The sequence below is a fragment of the Sorex fumeus genome, unplaced genomic scaffold (genome assembly GCF_029834395.1).
Source record: "Sorex fumeus unplaced genomic scaffold, SorFum_2.1 ptg000086l, whole genome shotgun sequence".
NCBI classification, from domain to species: Eukaryota; Metazoa; Chordata; class Mammalia; order Eulipotyphla; family Soricidae; genus Sorex; species Sorex fumeus.
In genome coordinates, this window is record NW_026606143.1 from 30,452,714 (window position 1) to 30,476,757 (window position 24,044).

At 36.4% G+C, this 24,044-nt stretch overlaps 1 protein-coding gene across 5 annotated transcripts in view; it reads right to left on the reverse strand.

Annotated features, from left to right (window-relative positions):
* CNKSR2 (connector enhancer of kinase suppressor of Ras 2) overlaps positions 1–24,044 on the reverse strand; it is a 269,910-nt gene that overhangs the window by 80,491 nt on the left and 165,375 nt on the right. For 3 of the 5 annotated variants that reach the window (XM_056131328.1, XM_056131326.1, XM_056131330.1), the window contains 2 exons: positions 8,636–8,725; positions 6,882–7,096 (listed from right to left, as the gene is read on the reverse strand). In XM_056131328.1, the coding sequence (XP_055987303.1) occupies positions 6,882–7,096; positions 8,636–8,725 (305 nt within the window). The remainder of the gene's footprint in view (positions 1–6,881; positions 7,097–8,635; positions 8,726–24,044) is intronic. The other 2 variants (XM_056131329.1, XM_056131327.1) reach the window with 1 other exon arrangement.

The window sequence follows — 24,044 nt, forward strand, 5'->3', positions numbered from 1 at the left end:
ATTTAAACCTATTAAGATCTTGTTCCTGGCCTAAACTGATACTTGTAGAGATGTTAAGAAACAGATATAGCAACATCATTGAGAACTGGGATTCTAGGTTGAGCTCATTGGCCCACTGCCAACTGCTCTCTGAGCCAAAACTCAACAAAATGCGCCTGAAAACTGCAAATAATTTAACATTCTTGGAAAAATAATCTTCAAGAAAACAGAATGTAGAAATATTCAATAATTATGCCTTAGCCTTCTTTCTGACGTAAGATCTAGGTCAAGAGATGAAGACATTCAGCTTATTAAGAGAAGTCTTTAAATGGGATTTTGAATATATACAACAAATAACTCAATTTTTTTTCAGAATTGGAGTGGATGAATCTATCAAGGGGGTAAAAATTTAGAAGTTTGGTGAAGAAAATGATTTAATATAAGCTGTCGTCCTTTAAACCAAAGAGGTTCTAAAGATTTCCAGGGATAAGATAATTTTGCTTAAAGTTTTATTAAACTTGAGGTGCTTAAATGAATTCTGGTGGTGTATAATATGAGTAGGGTAATTATGGACCAACAAAAGGCCTACTGCCTAGAAAACTTGAGGGTGTTTTCTAATGCTTTAAATGGGGAGACACAGTCTACAGTATGACAGAGAAAGGGACTTCTTTAACTTGTTTTATTAAAGCAGGTATGGTTAGCATACCTAAATAATTTGCAATTATTGATTGACCTTACTAACCCAGTCCTGGATCTCTCATTAGAATTTGTTTTATTTCACTTTTTGAAGGCAACCAGGAATTTGTAATAAAATTTTATTTAATAAATTTTAAATTAATAAATTCCTAATTCAATTATTCTGTGTACTGTTTTACTTGATGTCTCAGTAATTAAGCCATGTTTTGTCTTTTGCTTCCTGGTAGTCATTTACCAGGAAGTAACAGAATGAGAGTGAGAGAGAGTCATTTGTATAAACATGAAACCAAAAAGAGAGAGAGAAGTTATGTTAGTGAATTTTAAAATTTTTTTTGCTTTATACTCAAGTAAATTTGAGTATAAATAAAACTCGAACAAAAATTGAAACGTTTAAACAGTATTTAAGTTAATTAAATTTATTAAATTAATCACAAGTTCTATGCTCCAACATTTCCAAAGTACCCACTACAGAATATAAAAAAGAAAACCCAAATGGCTTACTTCGACACTCAGCCAACAAAAAAGTATTGCTGGTTTGGTTCCTTCTCAGTCTCTCCATACTTTTATTAAAGTTAAAAATTTCATTTCTCCTATAGGATTATTTACAAAATCTATTTCATCTTGGGAGAGTTTTGGTGGTTTATGTCTTTTTGAGGAATTGGTTCATTTCATCTCAACTTATGCTAAATATAGATGCATGGCGATGAAATAGTTTTTCCCTATTATTCTTAAAACGTCTGTGAGGTTTGTAGTAATGACCCTTCTTTCACTGCTTTCATTAGTAATTGAAGTACTTTCTTTTTCAGATCAGTTTTGTTATAAGTTTATAAATTTAAAAATTATTGAGAATCCTTGATTTATTACTTTTTAAAAATCCACAATTTTTGGTTCAACTATATTCTGTTTCTTCATTTTCATATTTTATTACTTCTGTTTTTACCTTTCTTTTATTCCTTCTGTTTCTTGTTTTGTTGTTCTTTTTCTAATTTCTAGAAGATGGGGATTAGGTTATTGATTTGACACTGTTCTTTTCAGATTCAGCAGATGTGATTTTATCTTCATTCTAATCTATTTATCTTGAGTTTTTCTCCTTTATATATAGATTATCTAGAAGTGTGTCATTAAAAAATTTTGACATGGCTTGAGAGGCTTGAGATTTATTGACTTCTAGCTTGATTCCATTATGACCAGAGAACATATTTTCTAGAACCTTGATTTTTTTTTAAATTAAGGTTTGCTTTTTGTGTAAGATACAATTTACCCCATTACACTTGAGCAGCACATGTATTATTCTATAGTTGGGAGTCATTTAGGTATAATTGGCGGGTAGTCAATGAGTACTACTAATTTCTTAATAATTTTGCTATTATTGAGAGAGGGGTAGTCAAGTCCTCAACTATGACTGTAGATTTTCCTATTTACCCTTTCAGTTCTGTTAGATTTTGAATCCCAGTTGTTTGATATATCCACAGTCCTCCCGTTGTTCATCAATTTGCTCGAGCGGGCCCAGTAACATCTCCATTGGAGACTTTGTTGTTACTGTGTTTGGCATATCGAATACGTCACGGGGAGCTTGCCAGGCTCTGCCATGCGGGCGAGATACTCTCGGTAGCTTGCCGGGCTCTCTGATAGGGGCAGAGGAATCGAACTCGGGTCGGCCATGTTGGCTGCGTGCAAGGCAAACGCCCTACCGCTGTGCTATCGCTCCTATAATTTTTTAAGGTTATTGTTTTAATGAATCAACCCTTTTTACACCTGTTTTGGGAGAAGAAACATGCCCTTTTTATGGCTTTCCCTGGGATAATAGGCAGGCATTATGAGAAGATTTCTGTCTTTTAGAACTATCCTCTTCCTGACCCGCTGGAAAGTGAGAGAGTAGGATTTTCTTGGGGCTCACTTTCGTCTGGTTCCATTAAAATTTTAAAGTTGCAGACTTCTCTAACACCTGGCCTGAGTGCATAGGATAAGCTTTACTTTCCGTGGAATTTGACCATCAGTAGTATGCCTGTTGAAGCACCATATTGTTCCTCAAAAAAGTTGCCTGCCAAGCACAAACATTTGTTTTTTTAAATTTTTTAATTTATTTTTAAAATTTTTATTAGTGAGACACCATGGATACAGTTATAGACTTACAAATTTTGTGTTTGGGTTTCAATTATACAATGATCAAATACCCATCCCTCCACCAGAAGCACAAAAATTTGTAAGTCTACAACTGTACCTCACTGTGTTTCACTAATAAAAATTTTAAAAAATTAATCACCTTAAAATATAAATTAATCACCTTAATTAATCACAGTTGCATGTGCCCATAGCAGCCAGTTACTGGTTGGACATGCAGCTCAACGACCACCATGCTCTAGTTTATTCTTCAGGTCTCCAGATACTTAGGGTGGTCTGCCTCCTACTACCCTTATCCCTATCCTTCACGTCTTTCAGCATCTTCCAGCATGTGACATGTATTTGGTGAATGGTTTTCTATTGTTGTTATTGTGATCTGTAGAGAGGTTAAAGGAGTGTATGGTCCACCTTGTCTTTAATTGAAAGCTTGAGTTTGTTAATGTTCAACCCGAACAAGTGTTTTCTGTTTTAGGCTCCATAAGTAATTTTAGTTATAAATGAATCAGTTTTAGGTAAATAAGAATATGGGGTTATGATGAGTTTATTTTGCTAAAATCAACTTAATAATTATAGAAATAAGTCACGGTCCTCCTGTTGATCATCGATTTGCTCAAGCGGGCCCAGTAACGTCTCCATTGGAGACTTTGTTGTTACTGTGTTTGGCATATCGAATACGCCACGGGGAGCTTACCAGGCTCTGCCGTGCGGGTGGGCGAGATACTCTCGGTAGCTTGCCGGGCTCTCCGAGAGGGGCGGAGGAATCGAACTCGGTCGGCCATGTTGGCTGCGTGCAAGGCAAACACCCTACCACTGTGCTATCGCTCCAGCCCCATAGAAATAAGTATAGAAACCAAATGAAATGTTAGTCTAAATGGGTCAGAAAACAAAATACATTTTTTCTTTGTAAAATATTTTCTATAAAACTGCCTGTATTTACTTTTGTATTTTACTTCATATAGACAAAAAGTTACAAATTAATTTCTTCTTTTAAAAATGTCAAATACTTGTATCTCAGTCAGCAGGTCTCAATTGTTTCTGATTATGAGACAGGCCAAAAGGTCCCTGTCCCTTTGCTCCCATTTTATAAGGGAGAAATAACAAGTCGATACCAAAGCTTAAGCACTGTCATATATCGAAGATAGCAAATACTATGGCCAGAAAATTGTGGGTAACATAAATTACAACATGCCAATGGAGAAAAAGCAAGAACCTCAAAGCAAATTGACAGAAACAGTGATGATATCAAGGGATAATTTATGACAAAAAACAACTGAAAAAAGCTACAGGTAAATTTAAAATCCTGATCATGTACAAATATAGATTCCTCCTGAAAAACTGAGGAATACAAATATCCTACACATGTCCTTATATATTAATAATGTGATTACATGGGGCTAGAGGAGGGTAGGACATTTGCCATGCACGCGGTCGACCTGGGTTCAATCCCCAGCAACCCATATGGCCCCCCAAGCACCGCAAGGAGTAATTTCTGAGTGCAGATACAGGAGTAACCCCTGAGCATTGCCCCAGGTGTGACACAAAAAGCCAAAAATAAAGAAGAACATGACTACATTATTGGTTTTATGAATACTAGACCCTATGTCATTCAGTAATCCCAATAATACATTATTTTTGTATTAGTCAATTTGCAGCCTTTGAAAATCACTTGATAAGTTACTGGTTAGCAATATTTTTGAGGGGCAATATAGTGTGTCAACAGGCATAATATTGATGGTCTGATTCCAGCCCTACCACTTACCAATATCTTAATTCACTCAAGCTTAATATGTAAATTGGGTATGATATCACCTTCTCAATAGTGTTATGAGGACTAAATAATATAAAACTTCAAAATTAGAAAAGTTTGTTTCATAATGTTTATTTAAGTGCTAAATTAAAAAGTCTTTTTAAACAGTTCTACTCTTATAAAATCTACCAGAAATTTCCTCACAAATTGATTAAAATGGCTAAAAGTACTTATCAGAAGCAAAACAACAATTGAATGTTTGCCGTTACATCTCAAATAACAAAGATATGCCAAACAAATGTTGGAATGTTATGAAAGGAATTATCCAGATTTTTGAACACCCACTCAAAATCTGTTTTAAATAAGTCATCTAAACTCACATCATTCAGTTTATTAAAGTGTACCTACGCAAAGCATGGATCCATGATCATATTTTACTTGTTCTGGCATTACAGCATGTAAATTTTTAAAATTACTTTGTTTATAAATTTGACTTTTGCAGCCTTAATGTGAAAGAAAATTATCATATGTATGTCATGTTAAGAAAAAGTAAGTCTTGAATCTAATCACTCTTTCCTTAAATGCTTTTTGACATTTGAATTATACACACACACAAACATACAAGCTGTGTACCTTACTTTCATGTTCTGATCAGAGAGGGGCTTTAAGGCTAACTCCCACATTTTCAGACAGAGAAAACTGTGAGTAGGTAAAATAAAGCTATACTCTTGAAAACATACCCAAAAGTTATAGTCTTGAAAAATACCATATGCTTGCTGACAGGCATATTGTGACCTTTGTAGAAAGGAAGAAAAAACTAATAGGAATTGTAGCTCTGGCCTGGAAGGGAGACAAGGGCAGATGGGGGGAAGCTAATTCTATAGCACTGTAGCACCCCCTGGAGTAGAGCAGTCCTGTGAATCAGCCAAGTGGAAGGTACAACCTGGGCCGGTTTTCACAGGGCATCCAATATGGTGAGTGTAGTGATTTTTCGCTGCTGGTCTCCAGGTTTAAGGATGTTGAAAGTCACTGGTGAAAGTTTACATGTGCTCCCCATATATTTTTAGTAGGGTATGGTCATAGAGAGCATCTATTGTCTGTCGCAGCAAACTAGCCAGAAGCTTCTTGAAACAGAGGCTTATAAAGGTGAGGTCTTGATCGTTCCAGGAAAGAACCAAAGTACTGCTACAGGGACACAGGCAAAGGAAGAAACTAGGTGGGGCAGAAAGAGAGAGAGAATGGCCCAGGAAAGACTTCCCCAGAATGGGCCCGGGATATGCACCAACAATCTATAGAAGCTAATACTCTCAAACATCCTGTTCTTTTCCAGCTCTTTCACTTTACCTTCTTGCTCATCTTAAACCCAAATATAGAGAGCTCACCCGTCTTCCTAGTTAAGAAAATATATTCAGAGAAGGTTTTTCACCTTTCCTGATAGTATCCCACTTGCAGAAACCCTATATCCAGCCTCCAAAACCTACCCTCCATTTCCTCAAATAAATTTTCTGCTGATTTTGGCCATCTTGTCTCCATCTCTTTGCTTTCCATCTTGACTGACTGAGGATAAGGACCCGAGCATGCAATCACAGCATTTTATCATCAGATTTCTGGTTGAATTCCTATCTCTGTAGGTCCATCTAGTGCCCCCTTCCTTGTATGCTTTACCTCACCTTTAGAAAGTCAGCAACTCTGAGCCACATGAAACCCTCAGAACATGTCACATTCTCACACACTTGTGGCTTGCCTCTAGAGAGCGTCTCACAATGACTCATAATCCTCCAGTCTTTACGCAAAAGCTTTTGTAGTCTTTTAATTACCAGAAAGTCTACTTTTCTCATTAGTCTGCCTATACTTCTCCAACCCACCTATTATGATTCAAATGACATTGGGACTTTTGGTGGTCTTTGTATTTACTTGTACGCAAGTCTTTGTGTCACCTTGCATTGTAAGTCTAGTATGTAGTAGATGATGATTTTAAATTAAAATTACGAATATATTAAAACTGCTTTTTAATGTTGACTATGACAGCTATCCATTTTACTGGACAATATCGCACGGATAATTGTGCAAATAATTATTATTATTATTCATCATTCCTGTGCATATAAAGTTATTCATTAAAATTATAACCTGCTTAGTAGCACACCAACTCAATGAACAAATGAGCTGAAGAACAAATCAAGAAGCCAGCCCACTTTTTAAGGGCATAAATTCTACAGTAAGCATCTTTTGTGAAAATCTGGCAAGAGGACACGAATAAATCTGGAGGTTAGCCTAAAGAGCCCTTACCAGTCTCCTAATAAAACCTGAATCACAAAGTGTTTGAAATTTTACTTACATGGTAAAGGGTGGTCTCCGGCACCGGTGTGCTCAGCATATCTTGTCGCAGTGCATCCATTTGTAAACCAGGCAGCAATGAATAGTGAGTTGGGCTATTACTCTTATCAGCCTTCTTTTTTGACTTCTTTCCTGTGTCCTTTTTGCTATTTCGCTGATACATGTATTCTTCTTGAGCGATTTTTTCATTGCTCATGTATCGGAGCAGAGAGTTTTCTATACAAAAAAGATAAATATACCAATATTAGTATGCAAATACTCCAAATTTTCCATTCTTCCCTACAAGTGTCATAAGATTTTGTTTCAGAAATGGAATTTAATTTATAGAATACTTAAAAGTGAGAATATAGAGGATCTTACTTATTTGGCATCATATAGCATAAGAAACAGATTATTTCTCCAAGTTTTCTCTTTGGAACAACTGTACGAGGATCTTCTGAAGAACTTGAATAACAACTTTTGGCTGTATAACTCATAAACATTTTCACTAAGATCCCCCGGGGGTAGTCTGCTACCATGTTTATGACAAACACTGACCTATGGCAGGCTAGTTCACATACTGAAGAAGTTAAAATATATATTATGAACCAATATTCATAAATGTTAGGTCATAAAAATCTATGCTTAAATTGATAGCCAGAACTGAATACTTCATTATGCTAAGATGTCACTAGTGTAAAGTCTCAGAGAGTGACTTGGAGATGGCAAATAATAATCCTTTCTCCATTCTTTTGTTGATTAATTATATAAAAAATTACAATTAGATACTGAAACTTGGAAAATTGAATGAATATGCAGATGTAAAGAATTTGTCAATGTTCCTATATTGATCAACATTTCATAACTGTTTGTATAAAACAGATGTTCAGAAGACTAATAAAACATTTTCGTGCTTGCTTATCCTGGCACGCTCTGTGGATCTGTGTAGAAAAAACATCAATTCTGTTCACAGGTAAGTACGTTAAATATATCATAAAAGTATCTTAGGATCTATGTGAATAGTTTTTTGGCTCATTTTGATTTTCTTCCGTCTACAATCTTGATTGCCTATTTGGGATCATGGAAGAAGTAGCATGACCGATTAGGGCCCATCATATCCACATTTCATCAAATACCATTCAGTAGCTAGACTTTTAATTGTTCTCTTTCCAGTTCAGCTCAACAGCAAGATAAGTGAACATAAACACTTACTTTTGGTAGAAACTTCAAGTGTAGCCCACCCCCAAGTAAGAAGATAACCCTGAACAGCAAACAGAAGAGAAATAAAGAGCAAAGCAGTTTTTGTTCCATTTTTATATGGTTTTCATTAGTCATTGACCCAGTTTCCAATGGCTTTTACCTACATGTTTGGTGCTCATTTTAATGTTGTATTTGTAGAAAAGTGACGAGGTTGCATTGCGGACCAATGGGGATTGATCACAAATTCTTTCTGCTCACTGACATTATTTCTTTTATGCAGTTTCACACTTCTGACGTTGTTTTCCAAATATTAACTTTCAAATAACAATCAGATACATTTCTATACTGTACTGATCTACCTTGAATCCTTTAGAAGGCATTCAGAGAATACAGTGATTTTTAACAAAAGATTAAGATAGTCAAACATTAGCCTGAGTTGGTTTGGGTGTACCATAAAGTCAAGCAGAGAACGAAAAATTTTACACTGAAGCCATAACATCCTACTTAGGAACATTTTAATTTGTTTACTTTCTTGTTCCAACAACCCAACCTACACTGAAATTCTAGAACACTTACCTCTTCTACTATCTCTCTTCATCTTATTTGGATCTTCATAGTCCCCCACCCAATTATATTCCACTGGCATAGATATAGGTCGTAGCTTGCCTAAACACAGAGAACAAAATTCATATCACATTGTTTTTTCCCCATGTCCGCTCAAATTTAAGCTGATTTTTAGCTACAGTCTGCAAAACACACTCACTCATATGCAACATTATGGTTGGCATCTGTGTTGATGAAAAGTATGTGTGTTTTGAGCCAGAAGGTGAAACTGCCTGTGGCCACCGGCCAGGTGATAATGCAAACTTAAGGCACTTCCTGTAAATAGGGTGGCATAGCTTTGCTCTTAAGAGCGCCAGACTTTTACAGTGCGGTGCTCCTTCACAAAGCGGATCATTGCTTCAGTGATTTGACTTTATTTTTCAGTACAGGATTTCTGTCAATTCCCTAATACCAATGTGGCTATCTGAATTTCCAACCTCAAAAATAGTAGGCCTTGTGTTTGACATTCCTACTAGGACGTTAACCTACTGTTTAGTGGTACTATACCAGAGCACTAACTTCTCATCTTCACTGCCTCCTGACTTCTATCATCATCTGTTTTGGAGAGCGCCATGTCTAGGCAATACTGCTAGATTCTCTTTCATACCTATAGCTAGGTAAGTCTGTGCCGCTTAGCCCCTTTGCTACAGTGAACAATTTTTTTACAACGAACAAATTTAGTTTCCATATCGAAGTAATCATTGTTTTGGCATACCCCTTTATCTTTGCATATGAATTGTTACTAACAATATTTTGCACTAGCTAGCAGAACTCATGAGATAAATTTTAAGGAAGTTTTTGGTGAGCTTGCAGTATATATACATTTTTAAATTAATTTTAAAGTTCCGAAGTACAAAACAGCCAAAGAAAATCACATGAAAGTTTAATAAAGATATAGATATCTTTGTTTTATCATGCTTTACTTTATTGTGCTTAGTAGATACTATTTTCTTTTCTGTTTGGGGAGTTGGGGACACACCCAGTGATGCTAAGTGATTACTCCTGACTCTGCACTTAGGAATTACTCCTAGCAGTGCCTAGGGGACTATACGGGATGCCAGGATGTGCCTTATCTGCTGTACTGTCTCTCTGGTCTCTTCTTTTCCTTTTTAACAGTAAGTCCTGCACTAAACAAGTATTTGGATATTACACTGCATGAGCTTAAAACATGTCTCTATGTCATATTTAATGAATGTTTACACATTTCTTTTTAGTTCTGTACAGCTAATAGATTACTGTATAGAATAAACATAATCATAACTTTTATATGTAATAAAAACTCAAAAAGTCACATGATGTGCTTTCTTTTAGTGATCTGGAGTTGAACCCACATCTCCAAGGTATGTTTGTACTACCACATGCCTGGCATAAAATAACTGCTTTAGCTGTGAAGATCATGATAAAATACCAATACCCCTATATTAATCATATATCACATACCATCTAAAGATTTTATGATACTTATATAACTCTAACTCTTATTATTATGAGAAATGTACAATCATTAACTTTATTTTACTAGAAAAGAATATGAGGCTAGTTATGCAACTTTCCCAGAAAACATACATGGTAGAAACTTAAATACCACTGTAGATACTCAAATACCACTTCTGCCATGGTTCGTGGTGACTTCTGTAGCCACACACACACACACACACACACACACACACACACACACTCGGCAGTATTCTGTCTCTCAGTTTCTTGGGTTCTTTCATCCATTCTTTTGTGTTCCTGTACTTAATCATGCTATCTTAAAAGGCTGTAATCCCTTTCTGTACCCTGTTTTCCAAATACCACCTTCTGTATTTCTGGCTCTTAACTTCCATTATTCCAAATTCAACAACTCTTCCTCCTTTAATCCACCAATCTTCCCACTTTCCTACACACTTAAGTCTCTTTGCTTCGCTCTGTGCAGCTCAAGTTTATACTTAATTACAATGATCAGTTCATGTTTTGGGGGGAAAAAAGTTAAGCCCTCAAATTCTATCCTTTTAAATTTATTGATCAATTTATATTTCTTAAAAATTGTAAGAAAAATATATCAAACTATTATGCACCTGAAAGTCTATTTAGTATGTTTTGCTAAGCTTCTTTAAAGTCTGAGGATAAACTAGACTTGATATAATGACTGAGTGAAAAACTGGCATTTATTTATTTATTTAATGACTTTTTTCAAGATCAGCAAGTGACCTTTATAAATGGTCAGCTGAAACTCAAAGATTCCCATAGAGTATGTCTCTGTGCTTTCAAAGAGGTAACTGGTAAGCTGATTCAGGGCAAAATATTTTTCCCATCCAGAGTCATGTAAAAGTTTTAGAAAAATCTCCTTTGAGCATGTCTGTTCAACTGCTTTGCAGAATCAGTTCTTCAGATTTTTAATGCTGTAAATATTTTATTTTGAAAATTCCTATAATATTTTAATATTTTATATTTTTTTCAAAAATAAACTCAACTTTCGTGGCTTAGACATGGAAATTGAAGAAGTTTCTAATTGTAACTATTTCCATATTCCAACAAGAAAAATTTTAAAAACTAAAATATCCTTTAAATGAGCAGTTGTTTTTAAATACTCTATATTTTTACATAATAACATATATTGACATAAGTTTGTAGTATTCAAATATTTGATCGATTTTGAGTAAAATGTGTGTATAAAAGTAGAAACATTTTGCACATAGAATATTAAATACATAATTGTAGTCACTGAATTTGAGGTCATCTCTGAGATTCTCATAAAGGTGAGTCACTGAAGCATGTAATTAAGCCTTTGATATGTCTGGTTACATCATTAACCATAAGAAAATCTTGCAGAAGACTTAAACACTGAATTTTCATGGGGTGTAAGTCTGCTATAATAAAGCACCAAGGAAAATTTATTGAATTAGGCCAAAGACAGAGATAAACAGTATTTTTTTTATTTTATTGAATCACTGTGAGATAGTTAAAAGCTTTCATGTTTGGGTTACAATCACACAATGATCAAACACTCATCCCTCCACCAGTGCACATTCCCCACCACCAATATTCCCTGGTATACCTCCCTTTCCCACCCTTCCCCTGCCTTCATGGCAGACATTATTCCCCATAATCTCTCTCTACTTTTGGGCATTATGGTTTGCAATACAGACCCTGAGAGTTTTATCATGTTTGGTCCTTTATCTACTTTCTGCACACATCTCCCATCCCGACCCATTCCTCCAGGCATCTTTTACTTAGTGATCCCTTCTCTATTCCAGCTGCCTTCTCCCCTTTCCTCATGAGGCAGGCTTCCATCTATGGAGCAATCTATCTGTCCCATGTATCTACTATCCTTAGGAGTCAGCCTCATGTTATGTCGTTTTATACTCCACAAATGAGTGCAGTCTTTCTATGTCTGTCCCTCTCTTTCTGACTCATTTCACTTAGCATGATACTCTCCATGTCTGAGATAAACAGTAATTGAAATTTACTTTTGGAGGACATTATATGTACAGTAAGCTACCGAGAGTATTCGATATGCCAAACACAGTAACAACAAAAGTCTCCAATGGAGACGTTACTGGGCCCGCTCGAGCAAATTGACGATCAACGGGAGGGCCTTTACCTTTACCTTTACCTTATTATGCTATAATATTATAAATTCTTCTGTGCAAATCAAAATAAGTATTTAAATATATTATTTGCTTTTTTAATTAATGTTACTTATAAGTAATGTTTCTGTTATAACACAATAGCAAACATAATAAAGTGAGGTAACATTCTTACTGAAACAGTAGTCTCTGGCAAATTGACAAAGGCAATGACTTAAATTATTTCTAGTTCCTAACATACAGCTCTTTGATTGCTGCCTGGAAATATTTGTCACTGCATGTATACAGCAGAATTTTAATTTCCTAAGATAGCAAGGTTCAACCAGAAGAAGAGCATTATGGTTTGATGCTGTAGGTATTAAAAAGAGCACCATAAGCCTTAGATTAAATGATATATATTAGTACATGCAAATTATATTTATGCTCATACAACTTTTTAACGGTTTATTAAATACATCTAATTCCCCTGTTAATGCACATGAATGACGAATCTCTAAAAAGTAATCCAGGAAATTTTAAGATGTCTCTTTAAATAATAATACTTATATTTACTAATTCATGATAAATATTAATAATAAGGGCTGGAGCGATAGCACAGCGGTAGGGCACTTGCCTTACATGCAGCCAACATGGCCGACACGAGTTCGATTCCTCCGCCCCTCTCCGAGAGCCCGGCAAGCTACCGAGAGTATCTCGCCCACACGGCAAAGCCTGGCAAGCTCCCCATGATGTATTCGATATGCCAAACACAGTAACAACAAAGTCTCCAATGGAGACGTTACTGGGCCCGCTCGAGCAAATCGATGAACAACGGGAGGACATTAATAATAAATCAAGGATATAGTAAAACAATGAAGACCTAATTAAAATCAATTTTGCTGGGCCTGAGCAATAGTATAGCTGTGGGGGCATTAAATTTGCACACTGCCACTCTGCATTTGCTCCCTGGCACCAGATATTATCCCCCAAGTCCTGCCACGAGTGATGCCTGAGCATAGTGCAGGAGTAAGTCATGAGCACCGTCAGATGTGACCCAAAAACTAAAAGCAAGTTAACTAAATCAATTTTTTGTTGTTGACCATTTCCTCTTAACACACTATGATGTTGCAATTTGTGTCAATTAAACCACATTCAAACGTGAGCCAACCAGTGGTATGTAGTGGTGATAATGAAAAAGTAACCTTTCAATCCCTTAAACATAAAACATATCTGCTATTGCTAAATTTCTTTTTTTTTTCTTTTTTTGGTTTTTGGGCCACAACCAGCAGTATTCAGAGTTTACTCCTGACTCTGCTCAGGATCACACCTGGTGGTTTTGGAAGACCACACACAGCACCAAGGATCAAAGTAGGGTTTGTCATGGGCACCGTAAGTCCTGCACCATCTCGCCAGTCCTAAGCAAAAGATTAGTAACAGCAGAGTTCATTTGACAACCTCTCAGAAGACTTGTGTTATTTCCAGGCTAGTGTCCGATAGTTAAATTATTATTTCTTACTTGACTATTCATATCCATTGCACATCTGGAGTTTTCAAACCGGGCTCTCTATGGAGGAAAGATTGTGTGATGTATTTCTTACTGTATCCTAATCCATGTAAAGGTAAAAAGGTAAAGGCCCTCCCGTTGATCATCGATTTGCTCGAGCGGGCCCAGTAACGTCTCCATTGGAGACTTTGTTGTTACTGTGCTTGGCATATCGAATACATCACGGGGAGCTTGCCAGGCTCTGCCGTGCGGGCGAGATACTCTCGGTAGCTTGCCGGGCTCTCCGAGAAGGGCGGAGGAATCGAACTCGGGTCGGCCATGTTGGCTGCGTACAAGGCAAACGCCCTACCGCTGTGCTATCGCTCAAGCCCTATGTAGTAGGGTTAAAAGATAAATATGTTTGAATTGTGTTTGAATTTTACATATTTTGGAGGAAAGGATCCTAGAGTACTTAGATGCCAAACATGACCACAGTGGCACTATATATTCCAGGTATTTGAGTCATTTGCCAGGCCTTTGTCTCTTGATTTCTTACCTAAGAAAGTTCATGTTATGATACTCCTGGTGTTGAAATGTTAGAGTTGTTTTACAGTTTTAAAATTCCCTCCAAAAAGCATGCTAATATCATTAAGTTTCAGGGAGATAAATGGCACCTGAGAAGCAATCTTCTCTCTTATAGTCAAGGAGTTTAAAAAAAAAAGGATGGCAGTGAAATTTCACTTTAAGTCTGAGATATCCTTTACTGCTCACAAAAAAAGCTTTCTGTAGAGTCTAAAGGAAAATAGACATACATACACACATCTGTTCTGAATATTTCAGCCAATATTTTGAAGAAAAAGTGTAGTAAGGAATGTTAAGCTATAAGCATTTCACATACAACCATCAAACTTCCCACATACCAGACAGAGAAATTACTTTCAGATGTTTGACTACACTTCTAGGAAAATATCCCGAGGTTATTTAAGGTAAAGAATCACGCATTTAAAAAGGAATAAAATGGAATTAATGGAAAGTCAGTATATTTTTAAAGGATAAAGGTAAACATATCTGGAATTAATTAAATAAGTAAGAATTGGACATTTTAATCTATAGGGTCACATTTTATTTTATCATTTTAAAAAACATTTTAACATAAAATTTACTTGGTACTCTCTTCATCCTTCTCTGTAGGGTCTCATTTTTAAGATTTCATTTTGGGATAAAGTTTAGGAAATCTAGACTGGTAAATAACAATGTGATGAATATTTTAATATTTGCTTTAAGATCCTTATAAGTAATAAAAGTCAAACATAAGCAAAATAAAGGAAATACTTTCAGTTTCATTAAAAAAAAAAACAAAATACCATCAACGAACAAGTTACTCTTCACTTTCTCTTTTTCTATTGCTTTCTAAAAGTTACATATAACCTAAATAGAGACTAGCAAATATGGTTGAAGGAAGTACTGAACTTTTCAAAATTTACATGAAAGTGTTTTTGTCATGAGATTACCTGAAGTTTACATATATAGTTCTAAATTTGTATCCTCTTTTAAATCTAACGCAAGTTTTGAGTTCATTGTATCTGACTGTATTATTATAATACTGCTTGTTTCCCAAATCTTATGTTTTTAAAATATCTTATAACCTACAAATTTGGTTTCTTTTCCTATTATAGAAGACTATTTAGTATTCGTCACACAGAAGTTGAGTGTTCATGAATTTATCTGTTGTATATCTGAAATTTTTATTGCTCTTTCCAATATGTGATAAGCTAGTTGAACAAAGTGTTGCTATTGGAGGTCTTTTTCATATAACACTTTGGATATATCATGCCACTTTGAAAAGTTCAGAATTGAAAGATCTAATTATGGGGTTCTAAGGGTTACCAATATATCTGAGCCTTTTATATTCCTTTGTTACTGTTAGGATTCTATCTCTATTCAACTTTTGCCATTTTAATTACAATATGACTTGCTGTATGTCTTTTTGGGTTCATTTTGTTTGGAATTATTTGAGCTTCCTGGATCTGACTTCCTGCTTCCTTCCATAGACTGGGAAAGCCCTCCATTATTATTTTTTTCAACTAAGAACTCTGATCCATTCTATTTTCTGTCCTTCTGGAGCGCCTATGATGTGAATGTTTCTCCCATTAATTCTTTCTCTCGCATCTTATGCTTTCTTCATTAAAAGTTTTCACGTCTCTTTTCTTTGTTCTATTCGATGGTTTCTTCTACTTTATCCTGAAGCTCACTGATATGATCATTTTTATTTTGGTGGGAGCTGGGTCATATCTGGAGGTGTTCATGGATCATTCCTGATGGCTCTTGGGGTATGATATGCAGGGTTGGGGATCAAACCAGTGTCAGCCATAGGATAGGCAAACATCTTAATTGTTATACTATCTTTTTACTTAATCTTTGGCTTCCGCTATTCTATTGAGCACTTGTATTTTTAGTTCAACCATTGTATTCTTTAGTGCAGTGATTTTTGTTTGGATTTTTCTAACACTTTTTCTCCTTGATCGTGTTCTGTTCTATTTTTCTCATTGTAGTGAATATAATTAGGACTATTGTTTTGAACTCCTCACTGTGGAATTTATAAAGTTCTGATGATGAACGTGGGCTTCTTCCCAGGCTTGTTTTCATTTGTTAGTGCAGGTCAATCCTTCTATTTCATCAATCTGCTAGTGTTATTTCTTTATTTTTTTGGTGGTGGGGGAGTGGTTAGAGCGTTCTACAAAACTGTGGATTTTTCCTCTCCCCACTTTCAGCCTTCCCCAAACAGATTTCTGCCCCTTCAATTTGTTTTTCTTCAGAAGTATGCAAATGACAAGAATAATTACTATTTCTCTTTTTGCTTAAACAATCTCTCAGTTTGCAAATCTTACAAAATAATATTGCTAAAGGTAGATGAAAACCTAATGAAAGATAAGAACATAAACTAACTGTGGATGTTATTTTGTATTATTTTCTATGATCTTAGAAAGATGAAAAATAAATTGGCTTGACATTATTTATGAAGTCATGTAACGTTATGTTAGTATTCTAAGTGGCTTTATGTTGTCCTAATTATTTAATGTCTCCAGTCAATCAGATAGTGCAAAATTTTTACCCATTTTTTAAAAAAAAAGATTGGATGTGATACTTGACATTTTCAACTCCCAAGAATCTATTTCCTTCATGATGTCTGTCAAATTGCTTTGCAGTCGCACTGTCTTCTCGTTGTTCATCAATTTACTCAAGCGGGCCCAGTAACGTCTCCATTTTGAGGCTTGTTGTTACTGTGTTTGGTATATTGAATACATCATGGGAAGCATGCCAGGCTTTGCAGTGTGGGTGAAATACTCTCGGTATCTTGCCGGGCTCTCTGAGAGGGGTGGAGGAATCGAACCCGGCTTGGCCGGGCTGGCTGCACACAAGGCAAACGCCCTACCAATGTGCTATTGCTCCAGCCCCAATGTAGGAGTATTGTTATTTATTCAGCCATTGATTAGGCAGATTGAATTGGGCATGAAGTCCACCTTACATTTTTTTCTTTTTTATAAATTTATTTATGGAATCACTGTGAGAGCAGTTACAAAGCTTTCAAGTTTAAGTCACAGTCATACAATGATGAAACACCTGTGCCCATTTTCCACCCCAAAAATCCCAGTTTACTCGCCATCTCACACCCTCCCCCTACCTGTGGGGCAGATGATTTCCACATTACTCTCTCTCTACTTTGATTACATTCAATATTTCGACACCAGACCCACCATTATTATTTGGGATTTTACCCCAACGCTCAGATCTGCTGAAAAGGCAACAGTAGACAATTTGTCTTCTATTGTGAGCAGGGGCTCGCTGGAGGGGCCAGAAGTGCTGTATAGTCAGTTCCAGCCCTGATTTCATTATAGCTAAAATTACTTGAGCTCATATGTCAGACTTTGTGAAGAACATAGGCTTACTGAAATTGATAGCTTTATGTGTTTGGTGTCCGGTGACAGTTGACCCAGCTCCATGTAAGTTGCACTCTCAATGTGTCAGTCTCTGGTCTTGGGTGGATTTTTGTGCGCGTTTCCCTTTTGCCATCTCATATACTTTCTTGTAGCTTCTGTCTCTGGCGCTCCTTGGAAGCTAGCAGTTGGTGCTAGAGATGGAATAGCTCTTTGTTTGGGGGTGTGTGGGGCAGGGGTCTGTGTCCTGGACCTTAGCTGGTGGCCAGTGATAACTGTTCCGTGTTATGCTTCATTGGTAGGCCAGTGTCTAAGAAGTCAGAAATCCAGAGTGGTGATTTTCGAAAATTTGTATCATTTCTTTTAAATTGTTAGTGGATTCTTTGACAGGTTTCATAGTTTGCAGTGGGAACAGGGGACCTGTTCCCCCTGGTGGTTCGGTGGCTGCCATCGTCCAGAGGCCATTGGACAGTTAGGTTTGGGCCTGCAGCGACGAGCCATGCGGGGCCTCATGGGATGTGGGTGGTGCCAGCCCTTTCCTTCACACCCCAGTGAGATCCCGAGTCGCTGCTCATGAATGGCTTCTCTGGCTCTTGATCAAGCTGCTTAACGGCCACGATCCCAGAGACTCAGGAACCCAGCAGGTTTGGGCAGAAATTCCTCCAGATTTAATTGTTAAAATTTTGGAATTCCAAAATCATGTGGCCGCTACTGCGGCTGCGCAACACCATATGTTATTTATGACCAGCAATAATCTGCTTTGCAGTGTTACCAATAATTTCTAAAAGGTGTGTAGAGTTTCTAAAACAATATAGTCATCTTTCCAGTTAATATTTATTACTCCAGCTTAGATTTTATCACAAATTATTTACTTTAGAAAATGACTTTTTGCAGTACATTCAACAAGCTCACTGCAGAGGCAGGATTTACTGTAAATTCAGAGTTTTTTCCAGAGACTTTTCTGTGATCCAGTTGCTTGAAACTTCAAAGTAAGAAATTTTATCATTGATATATGGGTCTTATTTTTGTTTCTGTTTAAGGGGCCATACCTGGCTGTGCTTAGGGATCACTCCTGGCAGAGATTGGAGAAGATATGCAGTGCCAGGGATTGTGATGGTGTCAGTACAAATCTTACAAAATAATATTTCTAAAGGAAATTAGGAATAGTGCCTTTCTTTCTCCACTATCTCTTTGGTCACTGTAAGCTGATTCTTTTTTCAGGCTTTTTAACTATAGCAATTTTTTTAAAAAATTTACAAATTGATTGAGGCACTGTGATTTACAATACCGTTAATGATGGTCTCACTGGTTCTTAAGTTAGCTGTGGTTTCTGAATAGTGGTTCTGTTGACATTTCTGATATTTTTGTTGGGAGTTGCCCTGTGCCCTATAGGGTAAGTGGCACCTCCAGCCCCATTTTTGACAACTTCAAATGTTCACAGAAATCACCAAATATCTCCTGGGGGAAAATACTAATCCCAGTGGGAGAATCAATAAATTGTTATGTTTCTGCTTTTTGACTTTCTCATTTTAATCTTTAATGGGAGCACTATTTCATCGACTTTATATTTTTTCTGTTAATTTATTTGAGTTTGTTTAATCCTGTGGTGTTGCATCAGCTTTATTGATTTGATTTTCTAGTCTTTCCATTTAAGCCACAGATTAGTGCTCTAGAAACTAAGATTAACTTTTAAAAATAAATATACTTTTTAATTTAAAAATATTCCTTAAAAACAAATATTACATTTGTTTTCTGTGCATCATCTGGGAATGCTCAAGAGCTTCTCTTGGCTCTTGCTGAAGGGACACTCCTGGCAGTGCTTGTGAACCTTATGTGGAATTGGGGACAGAGTGACGTTGGTCTCCTGCAAGGGAAATTTCTTAACCCCTATGTCCTCTTTCTGGTCCAATAGTCATTTTTTTCCTTTTCTTATTCTTTTGTTACAAAAATAACTTGTTAATATTGACTGAGGTCCTGTGGTTTACACTATTGTTAATCATGGCTTCCCGTGTACATAATTTCAAGGACCCCAATACCCTGTCCTTTTAAACTCACACCTCAAAACTCGGTTCTCTGGATCAGTTCTCTTGTGTTTGCCTTTGGCCTTTCATTGCTAAGTCCCATATGTGAGAAAGATCATTCTGCATCTATCCCTTTTCTTCTGACCAACTCCAATGTTATGCAAATAGCATGATTTTGTTCTTTCTAAGAGTTCTATAGTCTTTCATTGTGTATGTATGCCACAACTTCTTGATTATAGTTGGGAATTTGTTTTTTCCCCCATACCTTGGCCATTGTACTAAGAGCTGTGATGACCGTGAGTGTGCATAGATCCTTTTGTTGTTCTATTTGGGAGACAAATGCCAAGAAATATTAGTGCTGGATCATATGGGAGTTCTACTTCTATTTTTTCTTTGATAAATCTCCATTTTACTTTCCATAGAGACCGAACCACAGGACATTCCCACCAACAGTGGATGAGGGTTCCTTTCTCACTACAACCCGGCCAACACAGGCCATTACCAGACTTTTCGATATGTGCCATTTTCACCGGTGTGAGATGACATCTCCATATTGTTTTAACTTGCATTTCCCTAATCACGACTGATGGTGAGAATTTTTTCATAAGCCTAGTTATTGGCTATCATTTGTTTTCTATGGGAAAGTGTCCCAACAGATTTTTTTTAATATCACTATTTTACTCATTATCTCATTACTTTTGGTTCTTTAATGGTGGTACTTTTCTTGTCAGCTGTCCTTTCTTTGACATTGCCCAGTCATTTTATTTATATATTATTTTTATGCAACATATAAATTTAGAAAAGCTCATTTTACATTCAGAATAATTTGATGAATAGTGCTATCCCATTTTACAGATAAGGAAGCAAAAGCACAGTGAAGTGAAGTCTAAAATTCAAGGACAATCAGCTATTAAAGGCCAAGCTCTGATACCAAATTCGGGTCTATCTGACCTCAAAAATCTGCTATTTCTATCAGTAAAATTATACAAATTAAGAAAGGGTACCTTCCCTAGGTGATTACTCTAATTTTTACAATAGGAACAGACTATTTTCTATTTCTATGCCAAAATACTGTTGAACTACTTTCCCATCAATTATAAAGTCCCTTATCACCATAAGCTTGACGTTCAAAATGATTTTGTGAAGCTAACATTTCATCTGTATGAAATATAAGTACGAAGGAATAAAAATTCCTGTGAGTATGGCTCACATTGCCTATCTCAGCATTTTTGATTCACTAATTTCTATTGGTCAGCTCTGATTTGAAATTGGTATATTTTACTTGACTACAGAAATTAACTGTGGCTAGCGTCATTTTATTTTCTGTCTAGCATAGCTGATGGACGACAACTGATGGAATACAGAATTTCCTGTGGCCAGTACCATTTCATTTTCTGTCTAGCATAGCTCGTGGATGACATTTAAAAATCGCAGGAAAGAGAGGAGGCTTGTAATCAGAAGTAAAGAAGTGTGAGAATATTGGGTACCTGTGAATCTTTATGAAGCATTTGAAATAATGCTAGTAACTATAATTCAACTGCCCAGAAGGCACAATGAAAGGCAACATTCAAATATAATGAGAGCCCGGAGCATACATTAATAAAATTCAGTCTACGTTATCATTTATCATAGGCCCTTCATCATATACTATTCATGAGGATAAAAGGGGTATGGTACTTGGTTTTCTTTTGCCCCAACTACTGGAGTGGAAAACCTTCAGGTATAATGCTAGGGAGATTAATTTTCCCCAGTGCAGAGTAGTATGTACTTAAAATGTTTGTAAAAGCATTTCTAAATACCAGCTTTGCATACATCCTTGTGCTTTTCGTGAGGCCTTAAATTTTAAATAAACCGGAAAAGAATTGAATTCATTCATGATTTTACTATTCAGTGACATCATTGTAAAAATGTTTTCTTCCTATTCTTCTAAGATATGGCTATGCACAGACCATAATGGATACATCCACCTATATCTAGAACTTAGAAGGTTTTGATACATAGAAATATTCTGTGAGGAAATGGCAAGGGCAGAGTCTGTGGACAAATTGTAAAACTTATGGGAAATATTACTGTTCTGAAAAGGTGTCAGGCAATTGGTCTTACTACAGTTGAATCTTTGCCTTTGAAGCATAAGCAGATGACATAAAACAGTAATTTAATCTTTCTCCACGTTTATTTTTACACAAAGGGTTCACTTTTTTTTTCTTTTTGGGTCTGAACTCAGGAATTAGCCCTGGCAGTGCTCAGGGGACCATACGGGATGCTGGGAATCGAACCCGGTCAGCCACATGCAAGGCAGACACCCTACCCGCTGTGTTATTGCTCCAGCCCCAACAAAGGGTTCACTTTTTAACTGAACTTTATATTCACTCAATCTTATTCTCCAAAGACTCTCAAGTGCCTGTATTATTAGTAATATAATCATTGCATGTTAAGAACTTTTAAGTTCCTTTATACTTTTAGCCAGATTTACTGGGATATACCCATCAAATGAAACTGCACATTTAAGTTATACATATGTACACCACTGTGAAATGATTTCAACAATCAAAGTATTTACAAATCCACCATCTCACACAGTTTACCCTGTTTTGTTGGTGGTAAAACAGTTAAATTCTATTCTTTTAGGAACATGTGGATTTCAATGTAATAACAACACTACTGAAAATAAATACCTAGCACATACTGGTCACATTGCAGTCAATTTACATGCGCTGTCATTAAATTGTCAGAAAAATCTAAGCTGTAGTCATTAATATATTCATTTAACAAAAGAGACTATTTAGATGGCAAACAAGATTACCGATGGCTAATGTATAATCATTAACTTGTGCTAACAATGACTAATTTAGGTTACTGAATGAACAATTCCAGGAAATTTTCTTGTCTACTTATTTTTTTTTCATTTTTTTGGCCACACCCAGTGGTGCTAAGGGCTCACACCTGGCTCTGTTCTCAGGGATCACTCCTGGAGATGCTCAGAGGACTCTATATGGTGCTGGGGCTATCAAACCTGGGTCAGCCATGTGGAAGGCAAGTGGCTACTGTACTAGCTCTGTCTCATTGCCTACTTTTGAGGAAAGTAAAGCCTATTTTATCTCCTCTGATTTTAAAAAACACAGAGCATTGTTTTTCATTCTAACCTCTTAATTTACCCACCTCTATCTAAGGCCTATCAGGCCCATAACATCATTGTGTCAGTAAATACATATATAAGATCATACAAAACCAGACCTAGCTCTATTTGCCTGAAATCAAATGCTTGGATTTGGAAGGAATAACACAATTTCTGCAAATTGTTTTTCTTATACCTTTGAATAACTTTCAATTATAGAATCAACAAATACCATAGGGTACTAAGCATCAACTCTACCACTTACCAGTTGGGTAAGCCTTTTATGCCATTTCTAAATAAGTTTGGCCTGTCTACCTCGCATGTCTGTTGTGATGATTAAACTGTTGTAATATAAATGCTGTACCTGGATATATAAATGCTCGACATGAATCATTTGCTTGGGGCACCATATGTGGTGCCAGAGTGCTGGGAATTACACGAGTGCATGCTAGGCAAGTGTCTCCACCTTTATACTATCTTCTGGTCCCCACCGTGCTTCTCAGAACTCACTCTTAGTGACAGCTAGTGGATCCATGACACCCAAAGTGAGCCTCTGTTAGAGTGTGGATTTTAAAGCTAACAACCAGGATGTTTGCAGGTATTTTCTTTACACCCATGTTTCTTTGTCACTTAGTAATTGCACAACTAATAACGATTTCCCTAAATATTTATAACTCACATAAAAATCCGTTTATCCTACGACAATGTAACAAGTAGATACATAAGACAAAAGCACTTCCTAAGAGCATCTTTATTTTTCTTTCCCTTTTCAAAATCCTACACAGACTCATAAATCTTAACTGTAAATTCTCTTTGAGTAAAAAGATAATCTTGGAAATCAACAGAAGAGTATGAGTAGCAAAAAGAACCCTGCATGAAACTCTTTTATACTTAAAATGAAGCACAGTTGATGTGACTCCCCAGGCTGACTGTGGGACTTCAGCCCCTGAGCAGCTCCAGTACTCTGTCCACACTTCTCTACTTACCTAAAGTGATAACAACTCATTTGTGTCTTCCCTCTGGGTTCTAACTGCTTTCCAGGGGAGCTTTTGGGCTTATCCATCTTTGCTTCCCTGATGCCTAGCTGATTTTACGTACACAATGAGCTAACTGAGTTCACAAAAGAATTAATCTTGGGGAAATATGGTCACGAATTCCTTAATGTGACAGGCAGTTATTACCCAGATCTGAGTTTTTTAAGTTTAAAAGTTAAAAACAAACTTTCAGGAGCAAAAGGTAAAGGATTTAAAATGTTTGAGCAGAGGAAATTATTTTGA